The sequence below is a fragment of the Periplaneta americana genome, chromosome 15, assembly GCF_040183065.1.
Source record: "Periplaneta americana isolate PAMFEO1 chromosome 15, P.americana_PAMFEO1_priV1, whole genome shotgun sequence".
NCBI classification, from domain to species: Eukaryota; Metazoa; Arthropoda; class Insecta; order Blattodea; family Blattidae; genus Periplaneta; species Periplaneta americana.
In genome coordinates, this window is record NC_091131.1 from 120,476,789 (window position 1) to 120,499,364 (window position 22,576).

Sequence of the window (22,576 nt, forward strand, 5' to 3'; positions counted from 1 at the left end):
ACCACCTTACAGTATATTATATACTGTTTACATAACTGTTAGAAGAGCCTCCAATCAGTATTCGAGTTACAATTTTTTTTCTTCCTATTTTCTATTCATTTTTAGTAGGGATATACTCGTAGATGGAAGAACTGGTGTTTTGGTGTCATAGTATGTAGATGTTTCAAGATGCAAAATAAGAAGAAACAACCGTAACCATCTTTCCCTCTCCCAGATGAGTTGCTTTCGAATTCTGCCATAAGCAATCCCAGAGTAAAAGAGCTGCACATTAATTATTATTGTAGTTTATCAAAGCATTCTAACTAAATTTTATTTTCTGTGATACAGTGATGCGTAATGTGACATAACAATTGCATATCCAAAATATGAATTGACGTTCATTTTGTTATCTGTAATACCAGAAACTTTCCTTTCAGTTGCCATTAAGAAATGGGGAATTGTAGGTGCTGCGTGTTGGTAGCACACATTCCTACTGCACACCTAGAAAGAAATAGGAAATAAATATTATAATTAAAATTTAAAAATAGTTGCATTTTAATTATTTAATTTGAAACTTATCGAAATTATTGCAACTATTTTCTACAAGCATGTGACGAATTTGTAGGGATTTGGTTAATTAAAACCAACTCATTTTGATTGTTGGTTATAATCTGACAACTCGACATGTTGCCTTGAATACACAAACAAATCCTATTGCTTGTCTGGCTTGCTGCAGGATTGTCATACTTTAAGATAAAGGCTAGGAAGCACCTCAATAAACTGTATAGCAATCAAACCAATGTATATTTAGTCAGCAATCTGAAGACTGGTTGGAATCTCATTAAGAGACACCAATAAGGCAACATTCATGAGACAACTAAGTAGATAATGAGGTAGGGTGGCCAGTTCCTTTCCCCTCTTCATTACATGCATTGCTATCTAGTAACATAGTTCACTAATCAGACTTAAGATGTATGCAACAACAGCTGTTCTTACTTTTGACACATATCGTCAAGTATTGCCTGATAATAGATGTACTGTCTTAGAAAAAAAGTTTTGTTGCACAGATCTTTATAAGTCCCAGAAAGGAGGCAGAGCGCATGATCAGACATACAACGAAACAAAACTAATTTTATTACCTCAACTAGTCCTTCTCTTGTGAACCAGGTTACTTTTCCTTTGATCATGCCTCCTTTCTGGGACTTACAAAGTATTTGTGCAACGAAACTTTTTTCTAAGACTGTACATACCAGCCAGAACCTCATTCAAAGGATACATTGTGTGGCCTACAAAATCATACCAATTCAATTTTTTTTTCTATGAAGCCACATACACAGCACTGTGTAAGAAATGCTGGTGAAGCTAGAGGAGAAGTTGGTTGCCAGATGGCTGCTGCAGGCTCCATTAGACAAATGCCCAAGGAGTCTGAACAAGTTCACTATTGTACATTGAATTGGTGGATTCCAATTTGAACAATTTTTGTGAATTTTGTAATGTTTTGTGCAAGATATTTCTTTTCATTTAGTTTCTCATTTCCAGATGTTTTTGTTTTGTTACTGAAGCTTTATTGCAGATATTCTACACATTTGAAATCCCTCTGATTTCCACACTCTATATGTCAAAAACAAGGCTTGCCTAGTACTCATTACCTTCATTACCACTAAATCAACTTAAAGTGACTTTCCATCTTGGAATGATATACTCTCTAGTGACAAAATGAAAGGCATGGGCTTGTAAAAAAATTACTTACCTTGACGAAATATGTCAGTCGAATTTTTCTGCATACATAAGGTAGAGTAAGTAATAAATGAAATAATATAGACAGCATGTCTTGTCAAATAATAATAATAATAATAATAATAATAATAATAATAATAATAATAATAATAATAACAATAATAATAATAATAATAATAATAATAATAATAATAATAATAGCAGCAGCACCAGTACTAAATCATCATTTATATATGCATATGTGCAATTGAAAACTTCATATTAAAAATATGGCTTACAAGATATCATTATAAAATGTTTTTGCAAAATTAACGTAACCTCTGTTGCCACAGAAAAAAACTACTTTCTGTAGAAAATAATTATATATATATATATATATATATATATATATATATATATATATATATATAAAATTAATTATGCTTATGCTAAGATATAATATTAATTATGCTTCCAATTGAAAACCTTCAGACAAAAAGTTTTGGGACTTGAAGATTACTTTACTTTACAAAGTAAATGTAACCTAGCCAGTAGGAAAAACAAGTAAATGAAAGCTTTTTTTTTTTTTTAATGTTTACTTTTCTGAAGATGACATTACAAATAGTGTATTCACAAGTCATGTTCATTTTTTGTCACAATTTTAAAGCCAGATAGGATCAGAATTGGTCCCTAGTCCTGGGATTGTCTCCTTTTTTGCATGCTACCACTCAATTGTAAAGTCTGATAAAATGGCATTCCTTTACATGTGGGAAAAATCTCTATATTAGGATATTATTTTAAAACTTCCGCTGAATAATTTGCCTCTCACATTACTATTGATTACTTGTCCAGAAAGTGATGTACTTTCTTTCTTATCTATGTTCATAAATAGCAAAATATTAGAAATGATTACAATATATGAACAACTGTTTCATATGAATTTCTGAAAAATTAATTACATGCATATACGTAAACCATATAATGAAGTCATATATTTTACTTTTTTGGGATTATGAAAAAACGTTCGTCTGCAAGATACATGTTGAAAGTTTGTGTTCTTATTTGAAAAAATAATTTCATTTATGCACATCTTCTGCATTATGGTTGAATAAAATACTCTACAAACAGGAATACCATTGCTAACACTATAATGAAATTAAATGTATAATGAAAAAAGGCAATCGTTATGAGGAAGTACACGGCTCTTTATTAACTGAGATTCTTCATGCCCCGTGATGCGTTTATCCTGGGGGGGGGGGGGGGGGAGGAAAAGGAAAAGTTTGAGTTTGATATATTATCTTTTGTCTGTTGTAATTTATATTTATATTTTCGTGGCTGCACACACACTTCCTTATTATCCATTTGTTATGTAAATTAATGTACTTTGGCTTTAAAATTATTTAAATCTTACTTAACAGAACTCAATCAACTAAAATCAATGATCACTTTAATGCAGTGGTTCCCAAACTTTTTTAAGGTGCGACCCACTTTTATGTGAGACATTTGTTTGCGCCCCCCTCCCCCAATTACCTTATCAGTAATTAACCCCATTCGAAAAATACAAATGCCTGTAAGATCGTGAACAACAATAATTTTACTCAAAACCAGTAGATACCCCCCCGACTTCTAATGTGTTGATACCTGCATGACGAGGAATTGCAATATGCAAACCTATTTTTTGCACGATCGTGTTTTTTGCTGTATTTACAGCTATTGTTATTAGGCTTTGAAAGTTATAATTTTCATGCAAAAACTTGTTGCTAGGGAAACCATTCTTCATAACATAAAACTATACTGAAATAGATCCATTACAGTGCACTTATTGTTACTTAGTTACCATTATAGTGCAGTTTTGTGAAGGCTTTGGAATAATATTGCTCTAAATTTTCAATACAAAATATATTGTATTTGCAAATTCAAAAATGTGAACGTGCAAAAAATTTTGTACAATACTCGTTTGTAAAGTACAGTACAAAATCTCTGAAACTGAAAAACTTGCTCCACTCGTTTTTCAAACTTTTCCTCGATTTTGTAAAAAACACTTTCCAACCTTGTATCGTAATAGCTATACTATTTCAATTCTGTTTGCTTCTTAGTCTGGCCTTCCTTTCTGATATATTTTTTTTCAAATACTTAGAACACCTGAAATAGTAGTTTGCGAAGCCAAGATGTTAACATAACAGCCAGAGATAAAATCGACGGATTTATAAGGAAACTTGTTTTCTGGTAGACATTACTGGACAAGAAGAAAATTGATTCATTCCAGTGCATTAAAGAACTCACGGAAAATTCAGCTACATATCGTATGACACAACAAATTCTTACTTTGTTTTTGAGAACGTACAATTAACTTTGCACAGTTTTAAACAACAGCATTTTGAATATCTTCCGGAAGAAACTCAAAACAATCAAGACAGTGACAGATAGGTACTGAATCCGTTTCTAACACTTGCATTCAACTGGCCGAAATTAAAAAAAAAAAGTTAAGGAAAATACTTATTAAAATATCTGCTTACTAATGGAAGGTTAAAAGTATAATTTTTTCGTAGCCTAGATTAGTTTCAGATCAAAAGAATGTAAGAATACCTCGAGCTTGCAAAAGAAACTTACAGTTTTGATAGCATTTGCAAACTCGTATTTATGCAAAATAAATTTCCAGTCTATGATTTCCATCGAAACAAAAGCGAGAAATCTCCTTGAAATTGGAAATGATACAACTGTGTGCATATTGAATACAGAGCGAAGATTTCAGAAGTTACTTTCTCAAAAAACAGACACATTTATAGCATTAATTATTTTTTACTTTAGCTAGAACTACTGAAACTTTATTTTATTTTATATTCAATTTTGTTTATGTTTCTGAATATAACATAAATGTGTTAATAAGGCATTTTTTTTTCTAAATCATCTCGCGACCCCCCTCAGCTCATTACACGATCCTCCAGTGGGTCACGACCCACACTTTGGGAAATGCTGCCTCAGTGAATCACGTAACATCAATAAATCATCCTAGTTTGTGTTTAATATATATCAATAATTTACCTCAAACTGACATTGAGAAATATTCTGGTACTCTGTATTCTTATGCTGATATTGTGGTTATATTTAGCGATTCGAGCTGGAATGAAACTTATCAAACTTCTAACAATGGTATTAATATCATTAAAGAATGGCTGGATGCTCATTTACTTTCTTTGAACGTTTCTAAAACAAAATTAATGTCATTTTCATTAATGCCAGATGGCCTTGAACAACTAAAAATAATTAATAATAGAAATATAACAATACATGATTGTAACCTACTTATTTGCTCATGTCACGCCTTGAGTTAAATATTTAGGTATTATTACTGACCAACATTTAAATTGGGACAAGCACATCTCCTCTCTGTGTAACAGATTGCGTAAAACAATCAACAAATTTCCCATTCTACATTCTTATTCACCTATTTATATCCTGCATACTGTGTACTTAGCTCTGTTTCAATCAATAATTCAGTATGGTATATTAGGTTGTAGAGGTATGGTAAAATCGACACTCACCTTTTAAATTTGCTCCAAAAAAGAATGATCAAAATTTGTCTATATAAACCTTTAGATTACCCAACAAAATTAATTTTTCAGGAATTTGGTGTATGAAATCTAGAACAAATTTATAAACAAACATTGCTGATTTACTTCCATAAAAATCACAATAAATTTAAATTTGATCATCATGAATACTGTATGAGACAAAACTACAGTTTCTTTCTAAACACACCCAAATGCCACACAACTGCTGAATTAAAACACAGAAGAAATTTTGGACCCAGAATATATAATGCATTAATTAGAGCTTACCCTGAACTAAGTACACTTAACACACACAGATTTAGGAAACAAATTAGATTAATTGTTTTGCATTTTCTTAAGTTAATTGAGCGGGTTCGATTTCCGGTCAGGGCAAGTTACCTGGTTGAGGTTTTTTCCAGGGTTTTCCCTCAACCCAATATGAGCAAATGCTGGGTAACTTTCGGTGCTGGACCCGGACTCATTTCACCGGCATTATCACCTTCATCTCATTCAGACGCTAAATAACCTGAGATGTTGATAAAGCGTCGTAAAATAACCTACTAAAAGAAAAAAAAAAGTTAATTGAGTTTAAAATTGGAATCTAACACTCGTGTACTTTGTATATGCTATTACATGCTGTCTGTATTTTACTATATATTAATGTTATTGTGCTCAATGAACTCTCTTCAATTTTGTAAAATATTTTGTATAACTGAACTGAATTGCAACCAAGCATGAGCTTTTGCTCTTTCAGGCTGCAATGCCTAATGTAGTGAAAACCTAATGTATTGAATAAATAAATTTGAAATTTGACTTCCAACTATATTTCATCTTGCATTTATTGTTTTTCAGAGACTTCTTGTTTTGTATGACAGGATCTAATGTTCAAGCAACGAATCTCAACTGTAAAATCAAGACTGAGATACTATGTGACCGAAGTGAACCAACCATCTGTTTTACATTAAGTAAGTTAATTTGCATAAAAAAAAATTGTATTCCCTTTTTCATCACTTTTTATGTGGAATATACTAATTTAATTACATGAGAATTACTTCTTAAATCTGACAGACTTCTTAAGAGATAGTATCCTTTGTACCTATCCTCCCCAATTTTTATTCTTTGAATTTAAATTTCTTAACCCTGCGATGTTAGTCTATAACTACTTAATTAGTTTTATCTTCAGGGAGATATATTGAAAAATATTCCTACACAATTCAGTCACACATTATCTAAACAACAAAACTGAAATTTTGGTTCTCTTTCTCTATCCTGTTTTCTGTGAGATATTAGCATCCAGAAATGTTTTCAGATATTATTTTTATATACACAATCATGACGCAAATACTTTTGTTCAAGTATATTTCCCCCATGAAATGTTCATATACCGTGAATTTTTTTACACAATATTCTGCTGCTGCCAGACCTCGCCTTGTATCACTGCTGGGCAGAAGATTGAATGAACTTGCAGTATATTTAATTAATTCTTCAGTAGGAGTTCAAATTCTGTTATTGTAAAATTATAATCATAATGCAAAGTGTAAACATAATAGTTTACAGAAATATATTCAGAATGAGGAACATACGTATATGTAAATAATAACCAAATTTATTGATTCTCAAGTGGGTAAGTTTGATGGAACTGATTGTGTTGTTGCAGAGGGAAATTAAGTTTCAGTTACATTTTGTACCATTAAGTATGGTTACTAAATCTGGTAATTGCAAATAGATTTTGGACAGAGTCTTGCAGCAGTAAAAAAAAATTATAATACGCAGGTACTTTACTTACTACGCTAATGTTGAAATTCAGTGTTCTCACAGAATAAAAACCTGATTTAGACATAGTCATAGACATCTGCTGCCTTGCTACTGAATTTATAATCATGAAATGCACTTAACTGGGTCAAAATTGAAATAGAAATTACACAATTCAAGTGGACAGCCTTTTAAATCTAAATTATAAATTAACACATAATAATACAACATGCACAATAAAAAAAATTCTTTCCCATTTAAACTTGGACATTTATAAAATGTCCCGTCAGAATCCAAAGAGACACTATAATAAGACAAAATTGCTGTGCAAGAGTCATTCATCAGTACTGACGTTACTGCTATTGTCACTGCCATCACACTGATTGACCACCATCAAATCAATCATGTTATAGACTACCATGTCTCTTTCACAATATTGTTGCTCTAACATGACAACAATAACTTTCCTAGTCTTCTGGAGATACGACACTGTTTTTAATGATCCTTTGATGAGTTCTTTCACTTGGTTCAGCGACATTTTCTCTTGTCACGTTATTGTCATTTCAAACAATTCACATTAATCTGTACCAACTCAATAGAGTCTTTCCCTGAGATTTGAAGTTACTTTGTTACAGGGTTTAAAATATTTGCTGTTCACTGGGTTGCAATTAGGCTCCATTTGCTATTCCTGCTTCATAAATGAACCGTGAACTTTTAAGAAATACTGTACTAATATTCAGCATCCACCATAGCTAGTTTATTTGTATAGTTTCATTAGCACATATTCTTTCTATTTCACCATTCCACCAGCATTTCTTAAATGTCAAGACTGCTGTTCACTAGCTTTCTTCCACATAAAATATATTTTACATTAATATTTATCCTCTACGATGAATTGATGAATAGGTTCAGATTTTTCAGGTAGATATTTGGTTGCATTCCCAATAGTGATGAGGTGTGAGTTATTCTTCACTTTGTCTTAAAATGCCACTATTTAAACATTTTTCCTCGAAAAATCGCCTATATTGTAAAATGCTACCAATTCACACTAAGTCTGAAAAATTAAGTGTTCACCATAAAAATTTTCAGACTGAAAGTTTCTCCATTTAGTGTTGATAGCTTTTTCTCTTTTTTTCTCAAGTAGCAATTACATCCAGAAGAGATTTCTGCAACATATCAAAGAGAAGCCTTTATTTATAATAACAAGCAAGTCACTGAAAACTGACCATAAAAAACGAAATTAAAAGTCTTATAGAAAGGCTAGAAATCCATGACGAGAATGATATGTTTGTGTGTTCCATTTGTCAGTATTGTTAACAGTGTTATGTAGAAAACTTCCTGAAACTTACCTATATTCAGACACAGTTTGAACAATTCTTCTTCTTCCAAATTCAAGGATTGGGTTTAAATTTGTTCCGAAACTAAGAAATTCATTGAAATTAGTGTATTCATCTCTTCCTTGGTTGTCCTACATTCAGTCTTCCAGTAGGATTATACCAAGGTAAAATAGTGCTTGCCTTGGAAAGCAAACATGTGAAATCAGTGATTTGAGCAATTCGAGAATCGAAATTCCATCAAGTATGATGTGCTCCTAGCAGCCTTTCTCTTTTCTTTTTTTCCTTTCTTTCTGAGTCTCATAGACAATACAATGTTTAGAAGAATGTAGAAAAGTAATTTTCTGTTTATAATATTTTCCACTCTTTAATGTTATTGAGCTTTTGCATACAGCAGTGAACTGAGACTTTAAAGCATTTAATCAAAAATTTTACGTACATACTCTGATAATTCTTTCAGCATTACGATCTTGATAACCATCACTAGTAGTAAGTCCCAGAAACCTCTCTTCAACTGTCTCATTGTTCGTCACTTATCAGAAATACTGTTCATAATCGTGACTTGTTCGCAATGTTAGTAGTCACATAATACGCAATAATTTTTCACTTTTAATTTCTTCAATTTTTATATTATATAATCTGCTACAGATTTGATTTGATCAGGTACTTTGAATTATGTTCGTTTTACTTATATATATTGTCGGAAATAATATTACTTGTAATAAAACCGGACAATCCACTAGACTATAGCCGGCCACATATTGAAGGCAGCCCAGCGTAGTGCATCACAAACCAGTCTAGCCAAGAAATTTGTGAACATTAGGGTGGAATGAGGCACGGCAGGTTGGACCGAGCGAAGGTACAGAATAGGGGGAGACAGACAGGGGCCTGGGTCTGGTTGTGGGAGGAACACAGTTTCCTCTGAGGAGTCAGTGTGAAAACAATTAAGTATAGAAGTTGTCAGAGAATGCCCACCATTAGGAGGCAAATAACTTGCTAATTTTCCTCATTCTACAGTAAGATTTTCAGGTCAGTGCAATTCCTTTTGCCCTGTGATGTGCTCAAGTCATCATGATCTATCTATTCCTTGTGCTGTTTTGTTGTGAATATTAAAGTGATTTTTGTACCTTTTCATTTAGTTGAAGATCAATTTTAGCCAGTTTGAAAATCTTTAAGCATCATAACAGAGATTTGACTTTTTCAGGGTGCTGATTTGCCTTATTGAAACTGTAATCAAAATTATTTTATTATAAACTTCCTTTTCAGTCACATGAAAGCAAATGAATGCAAACAAAAAAATCAGTTCTTCTTCATTTAGTTGCAGATCAATTTTAGCCAGTTTGAAAATCTTTAAGCATTATAACAGAGATTTGACTTTTTCAGGGTGCTGATTTGCCTTATGGAAACTGTAATCAAAATTATTTTTATTACAAACTTCCTTTTCAGTCACATGAAAGCAAATTAATGCAAAAAAAAAAAAATCAGTTCTTAGACAACCTGTGAATCACTCTAAAGAAATTTTGTAGCTAAATTGAAAATGTCTAATATTGAATTTTGTACATTCAAAATAGGACACTTCACTTCAAAACAAACCATACTGTACCTAAGTGCTGTCAATCTTTGAAAACTATTCTTTATAACTGTTGCTATTGTTATAATGAATACCAGCAAACGAAATCCCAAAATTCATCATACAAAGCCCAACATTTCTGTAGAATTCAAATAGTTTTGTCCTTTGAAAATCAATTTCACACTATACATGTTACATAAAATTGTAAAACTCATTTCTCACATTTCAGATGATAATCAGTCTATAATGTTTAAGAGTGGAAATTTAACAAATCTGGAACTTCTCCAACTTTATAACAAGCATGTAACGCCACTTGCAGCTGAGGATAAAACATCAACGACTGTGCCTCAAACCAAATCTGAGAAAAAAAAGAAGACAGGAGGCAAGAAACGTTAGAAGAATACTACTTTCAAGCCGCAGTATCCTGAACAGAACTTATTTTTTGTAATCATTACAAGAACAGTCATAGCAACCACGATGGCAAAAAAGGATTATAATCTGAGACTAATTGATACAATCTATGAACAAGTACCTGCTTTTACAGATTTGTTCGATGAAGATACATGGTATATCTTTGCAGCCTGTTTTGTAGCAGGTACTTGCGTGCTGGCCTTTTTGTTATCACGATTTATTACTATCCAGCCTGTTGATTGATTCATCAGTGGTGTCTTTAAAGTACAATATTATTTATATTCTGTATGGATGTTTTTTGATTACCCATAATATGTAATTGTAAGAAAGTGTTAGTGAAATATAAATAATTTCTCCTTCTGTTTATTGTATCACCAAAAGAAATGTGTTTAACGTATTGAGATGGTCACATTTTATTTGTAATTTGATAATAAATCATTCTACAAAATGGAAGATCAGAAAGTAATAATAATTACGTTTGATGCAATCAAAATTTGTGTAATTCATACTTTCATAGATATTTTGAACTAAAACAGTAACACTCGTCTATCCCTTAAGAGGCATCAAACAAAACTGAACTAGTGCTTTTATCAGGCTGCCCTTCAGATTACATGGACTATAATCACATCAGAGAAATGCAGATGGAAAAGTAGACTTCTGTTAACTTACTCTTGCTATGTGTAATTTTATAATTAATTCGCAATAAGAATAAAATGTTGAACATCTACAAAGCAGATCATGCATGATCAAATATGCATCCATCATATAGAATCACAGACCTGTCAGATGTATTTTTGTTGGCTGACACAGTCATATATAAGCAGTCATATATAAGTTACCTTAAAATATAGTAACTATTTATATGTGTGAATGTATTTGTTTCAGAATGTTAAAATATAAAGCATGATGCTCCAAGTATATTTTGCTGTGACCTAGTGAAATAGTACTTCCAAATTTGTGCCCCGAACTTTTGTTTTTTTAAATTCCTTAGTCCAGTTATGTTTTATAATGATCTGATACTTGCTAACTCAAAATAGTTTCGTCTCTCTGCAGTTAACAATAAGTCTGTTATTCCTACATTTGTAATTGACATTGACTGTACTATATTAAACATTCTGATCAAAGAGAACAAATAAGAATAAACTTGGTTTGGGGAACTTCAGCTTGTGTGTGCACTGAATGCAGATAATGTTTTCGCCTGATTCATACACACTGTATGCACACCTGCATTAATATTTTTCCAGTTTGTGCCAGTTTCTGAAAGTAAACCCTTAAAAATAATAAGAAAGCTATGCTTATATAATGTGGGAAAAATCTATACGAACATCCTCTGCCCTGTTCATATATTCTGATGTTTATGACAGCCATTAATCTATTCCTTTTCACTCTTAAAATGGAAGACAATATATGAATTAACGATGTTATATAAAATTGTTGAAATAAAATTTAATATGCTGTGTAATATTAAAGTGTTTGAAAACTGTATGACCAGAAGTTTGAATTTGTATAATGTTCAATAAACTCCATTCATTGTTATAGATAGTTTATTTATTTTTAATATTTCCTCAGGTTGTTGCTTTTGTTTCCCTAACAGTATAAATATGTTGCTGAAAAGACTTCAAACTGGGTATTTTCTTTATAATATATGTAACATCGAGACATTTTCCCATCTACACTATCATCTAATTTTGTATCCTAAAAATATTTCTTGCCACAATGAACAGGTCTGTGCAAAATTAACTTGATGTAACGAAAATTCTGAAGACAGATAATTAACATGTAAAGAAATAAAACTTGGTAATGTTAAATAAAATTTCTGCCTTTCCCACATGAAAGTTAAGTATGAGAAATTGTGCTATATAAGCAACATGGCAAATGAAAATCCTACATTCATTTGTGAGGCAATGTCTTGTGTCATGTTTCTATTTTAAAAAAAGGAAACTCTAAAATAATGTATGAAAATTTTAACAGAATTCTAAAACCTAATTAAAAACTAAACTATTAATTGGTCAATGACTTATGCAAATTATCATACAATGGTAGTTTTTGGAATTATCATTTTTCATAATACCGTTCAGAAAGAAAGTAATGATGCAAAATAAAGTACAAATTATACAATGCCCAAAGTTAGCTATCAAGTGTTAGTAGTAAAAGTTGCAGTCTGCTGCCTCGTTTATAAATATACCCACCTTCTTCCAGCTACTTAGGCCGTGTCTCAAAGCTCAAGTCCATACTACACACTAATGACTAGCAACTAGGTGACTTGTGAACTACACACTAGGGAGCTTTGGAAATGCATGCTTGAAACATGGCCTTCTTCATAGACTATTTCTCTAAAAACCATGACATCACGGTGCAGCACTGAATTAAGAAGGCAGTGTCCTAATGCAGTTTCGTTACGAATTATGTGGAAAAGATGAGGGTTTAATATATTACAATAATGTTTAAAACATTGTACAGAAGGTACTAACAATGTCAGTGTTCAAAATTAACGTGTTATTCTACATTATATTTACATTATTTCACTTCGAAAGCATTTTCAGATTTCATAACCCCAATTGCTGATGAGGTATCCATGTTTGTTTAGTGAAAAAGTCAACAATCGAGCAAGCATTTTCGTTTACTAGCTACTACGGACTTGATTGCTATGCACTATGTAGCTTTGGATCATAACTTCTGACGTCACATCCGGCTATTTAGTCAACAATCTAGTTCACTTCAGCTGAAATTGCAGCTTTGAGACACGGCCTTACAATAGACTAGGCCTATTGTCAAGGCTGGTAGTGGATATGTTTCGAATTTTGGACCCATACAGTTTATATTACATATTTATGAACAAATTTCTCATATGTTTAGAAATAATAGAGAAAGAAAGATATACTGCTATTTTTCTTAATACAGTATTTTTAATGTGTATAATACAATTTCAACATCATTTGAAAACTGGAAATCTCCAACTTTTACTAACTACAGAGTGTTCCTCTGCAGACCGATCCCAGGTAGTAATGTTCTGTCAGCGCCTTCTCAAGGAGCTAAGCAGTAAGGGATGGAGTGGGACCAGTCTGCATAGGAAAGCAATGCACAAACCTGTCCATATGCTGGAGTAAAACAGCTTGCGGCTCAACAACAGATTTTATTAGGTAGAAGTTGGAGTGGGACCGGTCTCCATATGAACCCTCTGTACTTTCTCGTAAGTAATCACCAGACAGCGGATTTTCGGTTCCGATTCTGAACATTAAGTGTACATCAGTTGCAGGGAGGTCACTGAACTCACTGTTACGCCCCCTTGGTATACCAAGGGACATAACATTTTGTCACTGTGTAGGGACCGAAAATCCGCTGTCTGGTCATCACTACTATGTGGTGATGATGGCACAGCCACTTTCATTTTATGATACAGCCAACTCGAAAATAGTCACTATTTAACACATCTATAAATGGAGGTAATACATGACTGCCTAGTAAAGTTCGCACTTCTGTGTTTCTTCTCTCCACAGGTTAGAAAAATGCCTTTGAATATAATCGCTGGATAAGGATATACAGGGTGATTCAAAACCTCTGCAACAAACTCTGAGGGTGATAGATCTAACAATAAGGAATCCTTTTTGTTAAACAACCTATGTCTTTTGACGCGTCGTTTCGAAGTTACCGTTGAAAATGTTTTTGCGCAGGCGTACACCATTGTATACAAATGTGTGCACCCTTGTTTGTTTGTTTTGTTGACATGTTTGTAAGAGACGAGAAGGATTGTTGTTTGTTTATGTTTAATGTTCAATACCTTTTCCTTTCAGTTCAGTGTAATCATCAATTGAGAATGGATGTCTACGCGGTCTTCCACCAATGCGCCGGGGATGAAGAGACTAATCGTCTCGAAGGCACTGATAAAGTCGAGTAAATATTGTGTGGTGAGGGTGATTTCTGTTTTGAAACTGTTGTTGGTACATGTGAAGAGCTCTTCTTCCGTTTCTGCAGCCTCCCCATAACACATTACCATGTCGGCTAACTTGGGAAAAGTGTAGACATCCATTCTCAATTTGATGATTACACTGAACTGAAAGGAAAAGGTATTAAACATAAACAAACAACAACAAATCTTCTCGTCTCTTACAAACATCTCAACAAACAAACAGGGGTGCACACATTTGCATACATTGACATACACCCATGCAAAAACATTTTCAACTGTAACTTCAGAAACGACGCATCAAAAGATATAGGTTGTTTAACAAAAACGGTTCCTTTTATTCAAACCAAAGGTCCCGGGTTCGATACCCAGCTCCGGAACAATTTTTTCCTCGAAATTATTCAAATCAACTTTACAGGGAGTTGTACCTGAAATCTTGATTTGCATAATACACATTACTGTTCGTTAACAGAAAACCACAATTTAAGTCACACGGAGTTAGTGTGCACTCGAAGTTGGTTGCTTGACGGTTGTCAGCCCACTTTGAGGTCTGTGGATATAGAGGGAAAAATTGGATCGGTGTCGGTTAGAGTTCCCGAGTAGCTCAGTGGTTCCTTTTATTGTTAGGTCTATCACCCCTCAGAGTTTGTCGCAGAGGTTTTGAATCACCCTGTATGTTGAGATAGTTTCACTCATAATGGCATTATATTAAACATACCTCTTTTCCTTTATTATTTTAAACATATAAGAGAAACAATTTCATAAATAAATTAATATTGATCAATAACATTTAAAAATGTCTTTGATAAAACCAATCACAGCAATGTTCTTTTAAGCATTTATAGCTATATAATACTGAATAAATATAAGAATCTGCAATGAAAATATATGTGCTTGATTACTGTTAGTTGAAGACAATGAAGTTCCTTTATAATTTCATCTTGAAAATTGTGTCTTTAAATAAACTTCAATTTATAGTTCATGTTTTGGTTATGAAGTCTGTTTATTTTATTATTATTATTTATTGATTCAAAAACAAGAACATTTACCCAGCAGTCCAGGTGACCATGAAGATTCAGAACAACATAAATATATTAACAATGCAGGTTATACGTATATAATAAAAGTGAAAAGCTACTTATATTTACATGTCGTGAACACAGAATATTTTATACATACAAATAAAACTGATAAGGTAGGTCATATACGACAACTATGACATTATCTAAGTTGCAATAACAAAGCTCTCCACTGCATGACTGTAAGTAATATTTTATTGGTGCATTTTATGGCGTTATTAATTTTGTTATTTTATTCCTGGAATAGTCCTAATAAATATCACTCGAAGTTTTAAGTTTCCTTAGATAAATTTACTTAGAACTAGCCTCGAAACCGCTTTTGCATTAGTAGCAGTATCAGGAATTTTGCAGCTGTTGCCAGCTTCCCATTCCTAATTGTCATTTCTCTCACTCTAGAACATCTTTCTCTCCTTGAAGTCCTTTGGCAGAGATGAGTTCCCTAATGCTCTGGTGGCAGGACATTTTCGAGTTGTCACGTTTTTCTCTTCCTCTTGGTGTTCATTGGAATATTCTTTTAGATCATCACTATTGATCCATCCTCATTAGGTGTCGAAACCAATTTAAGCTCCTTTCTTCAATTCTGTCTACTGTGGTCTCTTCTACCTTTATTTGTCTCATTTCTTCGTTCATGGTTCTTTGTAGTCACAATACTCCTTGCTTCTTAAATAAATCCATCTCTACAGCTAGGAGTATTATTTGCATTCTGCATTCGAAGTTCATGTTTTGCTATTATAATAGAGAATAGTCTCCACCAGTGCTTTGTCAATACTTATTTTAATCTTCCTGGATATGTTTTTGTCCCACTATATTGAAATTAGGAATCCTACAATTTCTCTCGCTTGTTCAATATGTCTTTTAACTTTTACATATTCAATGTCATCTGTAGAAACTGTAGGGACTAAATATTTAATACTGTCTACCTGTCTCAGCAATGAAAATTTCACATTTTGTGTTTGAATTTGCACTCAATATTTCTGTTTTATCAACATTATAAGTCAAAGCAAAAATCACCCATCATCTGCAAAATTCAAGGTAAATAGATAATCATCATCTACAGATATGCTCATTTCTTTGCGGCTTCCATGCCGAGATTAAGTAAGCATAAGCTCTAATCTACTTCCATATTTCTTATCTGCTGCACGGTAACAAGGGTAGTATTTACTCTACCTATATGTAACACTATCTTCTATCCCTTTGCATTACTGTCACTGGTATTATCAATATTTTCAAGGGGGATATTTCAATGAAAGTGGTCAAAAATTCTATTTGTAAATTATATTTTTTATTTTATTCTCTGAAGCTTAACAATTAGATTACCGAAATTTTACTTCGAAATTCCATCAGGAAGTGCATTAAGATAATTATTAAATGCCATAGTGCCACCCATGCTCACTTCTGCACCAACATTTTGAAGCTCCACCATTTTCAGTAATTTCTTTCACAAACCAGGTATAACTTATAGAAGGCATGAGAGTCATCTCTATAGGCCCAGACTGTGAAGTAAATTGGCCATGTCCAAAAATAATGGGTGGTATTAAACTGTGTGGTGACCCACAGTTGAAATTTGAGGATGAAAAAGGAATCAGAGATAAGAGAGACTTACAAAACAAAATAAAGGCCATACATAAATATTACAGCATGACTGTTAGAAATTTACCAAGTGGATGATAATCGTACGAACAAGGACATGAGATCGGAATTGGCTCCAGAGCTTGTCAACAGGATGGACTGTTCCAGATTGCCTAGACAGATTCTCAGACACATACCTCGAGGGAAAAGATCTTTGGGTTGGCCCTTAAAAAGGATGGAAGGAGACTGTAATAGGCCACTTGGCTTACTACTTGAATGACCGATGATGATAATCGTATAGCCAAACAACTCTTATGTTATAAGAGGACGTAGAGATATTGGTAGACCGAGAAAACACTAAAGGGATCAATTAAAGAGTGTGATTCCAAAATGTGTTAAGTTCATTATTATGAAAGGAATGGGTTAGTTTTTTACTCACCATTCTACGGACAGAGTGAGATTTCAAATGACATGCACAATAACAAAAACATTTTCTTTTGGAAGAAAACATGCTTAAAATATGATAGATGGCTCAAACAATCATAATCATATATATATGAGGGCTATTCAGAAATCAACTTCCGATTGGCTACAAAAAAAAAAAAAAAAAAAAAAAAGAAACAAACAATGTTACAAACTATTTATTGCCTGGAAAACGTTCCTGGATAGTGACACTATTTTTCAACATAGTCGCCATAAAAATTCAAGCATTTGTCATAGCATGGGACTGGCTTGTGCATTCCTTCTTCATAAAAGGATGGCAATTGTGTACTCAGCCAGGTTTTTCAGTCTGTCCATGAACTCCTCGTCACTGAAGCGCTGAGTTCTTCATCTTGGGAAAGAGGTGGTAGTCACTTGGTGCTAAGTCTGGACTGTAGGGGGAATGTTCGAAAGTTCCCCATGTGTACTTGTCCAATAAAGCCTTTGTGCGAGCAGCAATATGGGGCTTCGCATTATCATGGAGAAGAATGACACCCTCGGAGAGCAATCCGTGGCATTTGTTTTGGATTGCTTTCCAAAGCTTCTTCAACATTTCACAATAAACATCTGCTGTTATTGTGGTCCCAGACACCATAAACTCTGTCAACAATACTCCTTTTTGATCCCAAAAACTGCAGCCATCATCTTCCGGTTTGAGAATGTTTGTTTGAATTTTTTTGGCTTGTTCGGGGATTGGGTGTGCATCCACTGCTTTGATTGTTCTTTGGTCTCAGCATTCACAAATTGTACCTATGTCTTATCTCCTGTCACGAATCTGTCCAGAAATTAATCATCATCATTGCAGTAACGCTGAAGGAACATTAAGGCCGAGGTCATTCTCTGAGCTTTATGCTGGTCAGTGAGATTTTTTGGCATCCATCGTGCACAAAATTTGTGGAAATCTGGTCTTGCTGTAACAATTTCGTAGAGACATGTCCTTGAAATTTGTGGGATATTTTCAGAGAGTTCAGAAATTGTGAAATGACGTCTTTCACCCACAGTTTGTTCAATTTGTTGAATGAGTTCATCAGTCACAATTGAATATCGTCCTTGACCTCCCTCACTGTGCACATCTTCACGTCCATTCTTAAATTTTCTGCAGCAGTCCCGTACAGCACTATCACTCATAATGTTACCATAAACACGACACAATCAACGGTGAATCTCAGCAGTGTTAACTTCTGCGTGAAGAAATCGAATAACCAAATGGACCTCACAACTTGCGGGACAAGTAATAATCGCGTCCATTATCAACAGTTATTTCTCACATACTACTGAACAGAAATGAGTGTGCAATGCATGGGAGCATTATTACATCTTTACTTGTGGCTACTGCACAAGCACCATCTTCCTGTAACGATCTAGCAATCCACAATCGGAAGTTGATATCTGAATAGCCCTCATATGTATGCATCATAAAAATGCCAAATAGAGTTTTGGGATCACACTCTTCAATTTAACCTGCATATGAATCAGAACAAACCACTCGGTTTAACCCATGAATGTCAACAATGGAACAAGACAACATGCATTTCTTTGTACAAAGGAGACCCTCTGCCAGGCCCATAATTACCAATGGGCAGACTGGAGCAGTTGTCCCGGGGTGGCATTTTTTGCTCAAAGAGTCTGCGAAATATTCGCGAATTTTGTTGTGAGTGAGGGAAAAACATTTTAAAACTCGGTACATAACATTTTTATCATGCAATTCTTTTCGAAAAAAAAAATATCATGATACAACATTCGAACAAGCCTAAAGTGAACAAAAGAATGCTTTTGCTACAATGAAGAGCAATTATCAATTCCTCTGTGAAATGGCATGCGGTGTTGTTCTCATTTTCAAAGCAACAATAATTAACATATAACATTCATTAAAAGTCAGTGATATATTTGCATGAAATTAGGCTAAAAGAAATAGCGACAATGACATTTAATATTATAGGTTACGAAAATAATGCAAAGGGATTGACAGACTAACAGTTATTGGCCATGTACTTAGGGTTTAATCTGATCAAACAGTTGTGAACCAAAACATTCTTACTTATTTTTCAAACTGCACAGGTAGGTTGATCAGTTGGTGTGTGACTTAGTAATTACTTAATTATTAAAGAATGAGTGACAGGGTTAAATTAAGTGGTGCACAATGTAAAAGACAATCAAAAGGACTGTTCGGAACAATGAATTAATCAGACATTTTCCAAAACTATAATTATTTTTTAGAATGTCCAATTTGAAAAGTTCGGCCAATAACCTGGTACTTCTGTGTCCACTGCTTCTGACTTAAGCGATAATATTGTTAAATCGAATCGTATAGACACAGTAGATGGCACGGACAATAATTCTTTGCCAGTAAATCGTAGTGACATTTTGTATTTTCTCCAATAAGTAAAACATAGTAAAAGGTATGTTAAATTAATTTATCAAAAACACTTCTAAGTTATGCTGTACTGTTGTCAATTTTTCATCAATTCTTCCTAGAGCAGAACATCTCTGTTTGAAACTGAATATACATGATTTACCAATGCTAGAATTCTCGAAGTAATTACCCTTTTGACCATTTGCATTGCAATGAATCGATTACAGAATGGGGTGACAAAATATAAACTGCCCTGGGCGGCAGAATGTCTTTCTTCCAAAAGAGAAAGGACAATATAATTTTCACTAGACAAGCAAATTTCAGATTAATTTTACAGTTTTTTTATTTGAAGGTTTCAGTATTACATCCCAGTCTACAATCAGTATCAATATGCAGTATGCTGCAGTACAAACTGCCATGCTATTTTAGAATCACTACTAGGTATCTGATTTGCTAATTAAACCAGCACATTGTCCACTAATAACAATCCTTCATGTGGCGAATAATTTTGTCTGAAATGACTATTAATCTCTGGAACAAAACTGTTATAGAACTATTTAAAACATACATTCTGATTCATTCCAAAGACCAGTCAAGCTTCTTTCTACGAGACTTGCCAGTGATAAGAATGTCCTCTGAGAGTGAGTTAAGAGCCCAAAGCAGAATAAGTCCAGTGGTGGGGCTGCTACCTTGAAGCCTCTGGACATGCTTACTGAGTAGGTCTAGTTTTAAGATTCGAGAATAATCTTATCCAGAAAGATAAAACAACTGAAATCAAAATATTAATGGTTCATACATACTTCTGCTAATACAAAAGAACATAATTTCATATAGCCTTTCCAATAACAGGTTAATTCTCTTTTAATGCAGCGTACATAAAGTTTTTTTTCAATCTACGAAAGGACCAGATAGAAGTCCTTTTACATAATGATCATTAAATGATCTATCTTTCGTACTGAACTCCCAAAGAGAGATGGGATGTTAATTTAAAAACCATAAGTAACAGCAGCAACAGCAAAAGTAGTAGTCGTGGTAGTGATGGTGGGGGTGGGGGTGGTGGTAGTGGTAGTTGTAGTGATAGTGATCGTGGTGGTGGTGGTGGTAGTATATTACAAACCTGCTAGTCTAAACTAATTGGAACTGGGACCTGTTAGGATTATCTCAATTTCGGATTAAGCGGGGCACAGGAATGCAAGAAGGGAAAGCATGCCTTATTCCCTCCCTTCACTGCCTGCCACTTTGTTCAGTTTCGAGGTCATTGCTGGTTCATTGGGACACTGCCGCTTCAGTAAGATTATCTGCTCTTCATCAGAATAAGCTGACAAATTATTATAATTGTATAGAAAACAAGGATTATATCATTCACTAGTAATGAAGTAAGTTGTAACACATATTGTACATTCTGAGTTTCTAAATTTAATAGTGTAGCATTAAATGGATTGAGTTTCAGTTCAAATACTTCCCCCCCCCCTTTTTCTTTTCTCTCTTTTTTTTGGTATGTTCGGATTAGCAGGGTTCTACTGTAGTAGTAATGGTGGTGATGATAGTTCAATGATGTTCCAACTGCAGAGGTAATTTAGTGCCGAAATTCAACGTGAGCGAGAAATGGTCAGCAAATTTTGCTTGGAGCCTTCTATTTGGGACAGAGTTCTTTTACGTGTCGTAAATCTATGACACGCGTCTCTCAGCTTTACTTCCTCTCAGAGAAAGCCATTTTAAGGATCTTATCGTCCTTTAAAATATTTATAATAAGGTTTAAACCCGCGAACCTCGAATCCTAAGGCCAATATCACAAAATTATTCAGACTTTTCCCTTCGCCCTTTAGTCCCTACCCCATCCCTTTGTTTTGGGGACAGGAAAACTTTTGGCATTTACCTACTAACCTACTATACTAACGGAGAAACTAGTTTTTGGCATACAGTATACTGTATACATTTTTACAATAGAAATTTGAAGTCCATATTGTATATTTTTATTTACCTTTAGCTAACTGCAAGAATAATAAAATAATTATTAACACCTGTTTGTCACACGTGACACAAAAGTATTTCCAAAAGACGCAACAATTAGACTTGAGGCACTGTATTTTTTTATACTCTGACAGCAAATCACCTGTTATACAGCAGCAATAAAAAATAATCCTAACAGTGAGTCCACATCACTCTGAAAAAAAAAAGTTTCATTTTGCTATTGATTTCACACGGTCGGTGTCCATGATCGCAATTATTAACATGACTTGTCTCATTCATTAATTTTTTTTTTTTCTTTTTGTGAAGAATGTGGGACCATGAAAACTTAGTGGTGCACAGTTTCGTATAAAGCAAAAGAAAAGCAAACACAAGTGTAGAATTTACTAGATCAAACATTCAAATTAGGTAATCTACTTATGTTTTGGTTTTTTTTTCTTTTTTTATGGAGGAGGGGGCCCAAAGGTTTGCACTGCAGCCTGAGGCTTATTGTGCCTACCAATCCTATTCCGTGAATGATTTTGTCACTGAATGGCTGCACTTTTGTATATACAGGGTGTTTCAAAAATACGGGGCATAATTTCAGGTATGTATTTCCCACATGTAGACAATCAAAATAGTTCATTACAACATGTGTCCGGAAATGCTTCATTTCCGAGTTATGGCCTTCACAACATTGAAATTCACCGGAACGTTTTTCTTTCCGCAGGTCGTTCTCATTACATAAGATGTTCAAAATGTCCACCTCCTGCTGCTTGAATACAGACCTCACATCGATGTCTCATTGACCTGCGAACACGATCCCAAACTCCAGGAGTATTGCGTATGTCCTCAGAACATGCCACAATTCGATTCCGAAGGGATTGCAAATCAGGCACCTGAGACGAATAAACCAATGATTTTAAATGGC

General features: G+C 33.8%; 3 protein-coding genes across 4 annotated transcripts in view; 1 reads left to right on the top strand and 2 right to left on the bottom strand.

The window, feature by feature from the left end:
* mRpL53 (mitochondrial ribosomal protein L53) overlaps positions 1-10,442 on the top strand; it is a 36,478-nt gene extending 26,036 nt beyond the window's left edge. Inside the window, exons 2-3 of the mRNA XM_069848078.1 lie at positions 6,099-6,211; positions 10,132-10,442. Coding sequence (XP_069704179.1) covers positions 6,099-6,211; positions 10,132-10,298 — 280 coding nt within the window. The 3' untranslated portion in view covers positions 10,299-10,442. The remainder of the gene's footprint in view (positions 1-6,098; positions 6,212-10,131) is intronic.
* The window catches only part of Rpn13 (regulatory particle non-ATPase 13), a 625,061-nt gene that overhangs the window by 508,586 nt on the left and 93,899 nt on the right, over positions 1-22,576 (bottom strand). The window contains exon 9 of one of the 2 annotated variants that reach the window (XR_011336220.1): positions 5,745-5,763. The exons of the other annotated variant lie outside the window; for it this stretch is intronic. The gene's annotated coding sequence lies outside the window, so the exon portion shown is untranslated. Of the gene's footprint in view, positions 1-5,744; positions 5,764-22,576 lie in introns of those variants that run through there. 2 annotated transcript variants of the gene reach the window in all.
* AGO1 (protein argonaute-2) overlaps positions 1-22,576 on the bottom strand; it is a 235,727-nt gene that overhangs the window by 183,188 nt on the left and 29,963 nt on the right. The gene's annotated exons all lie outside the window — the stretch shown is intronic.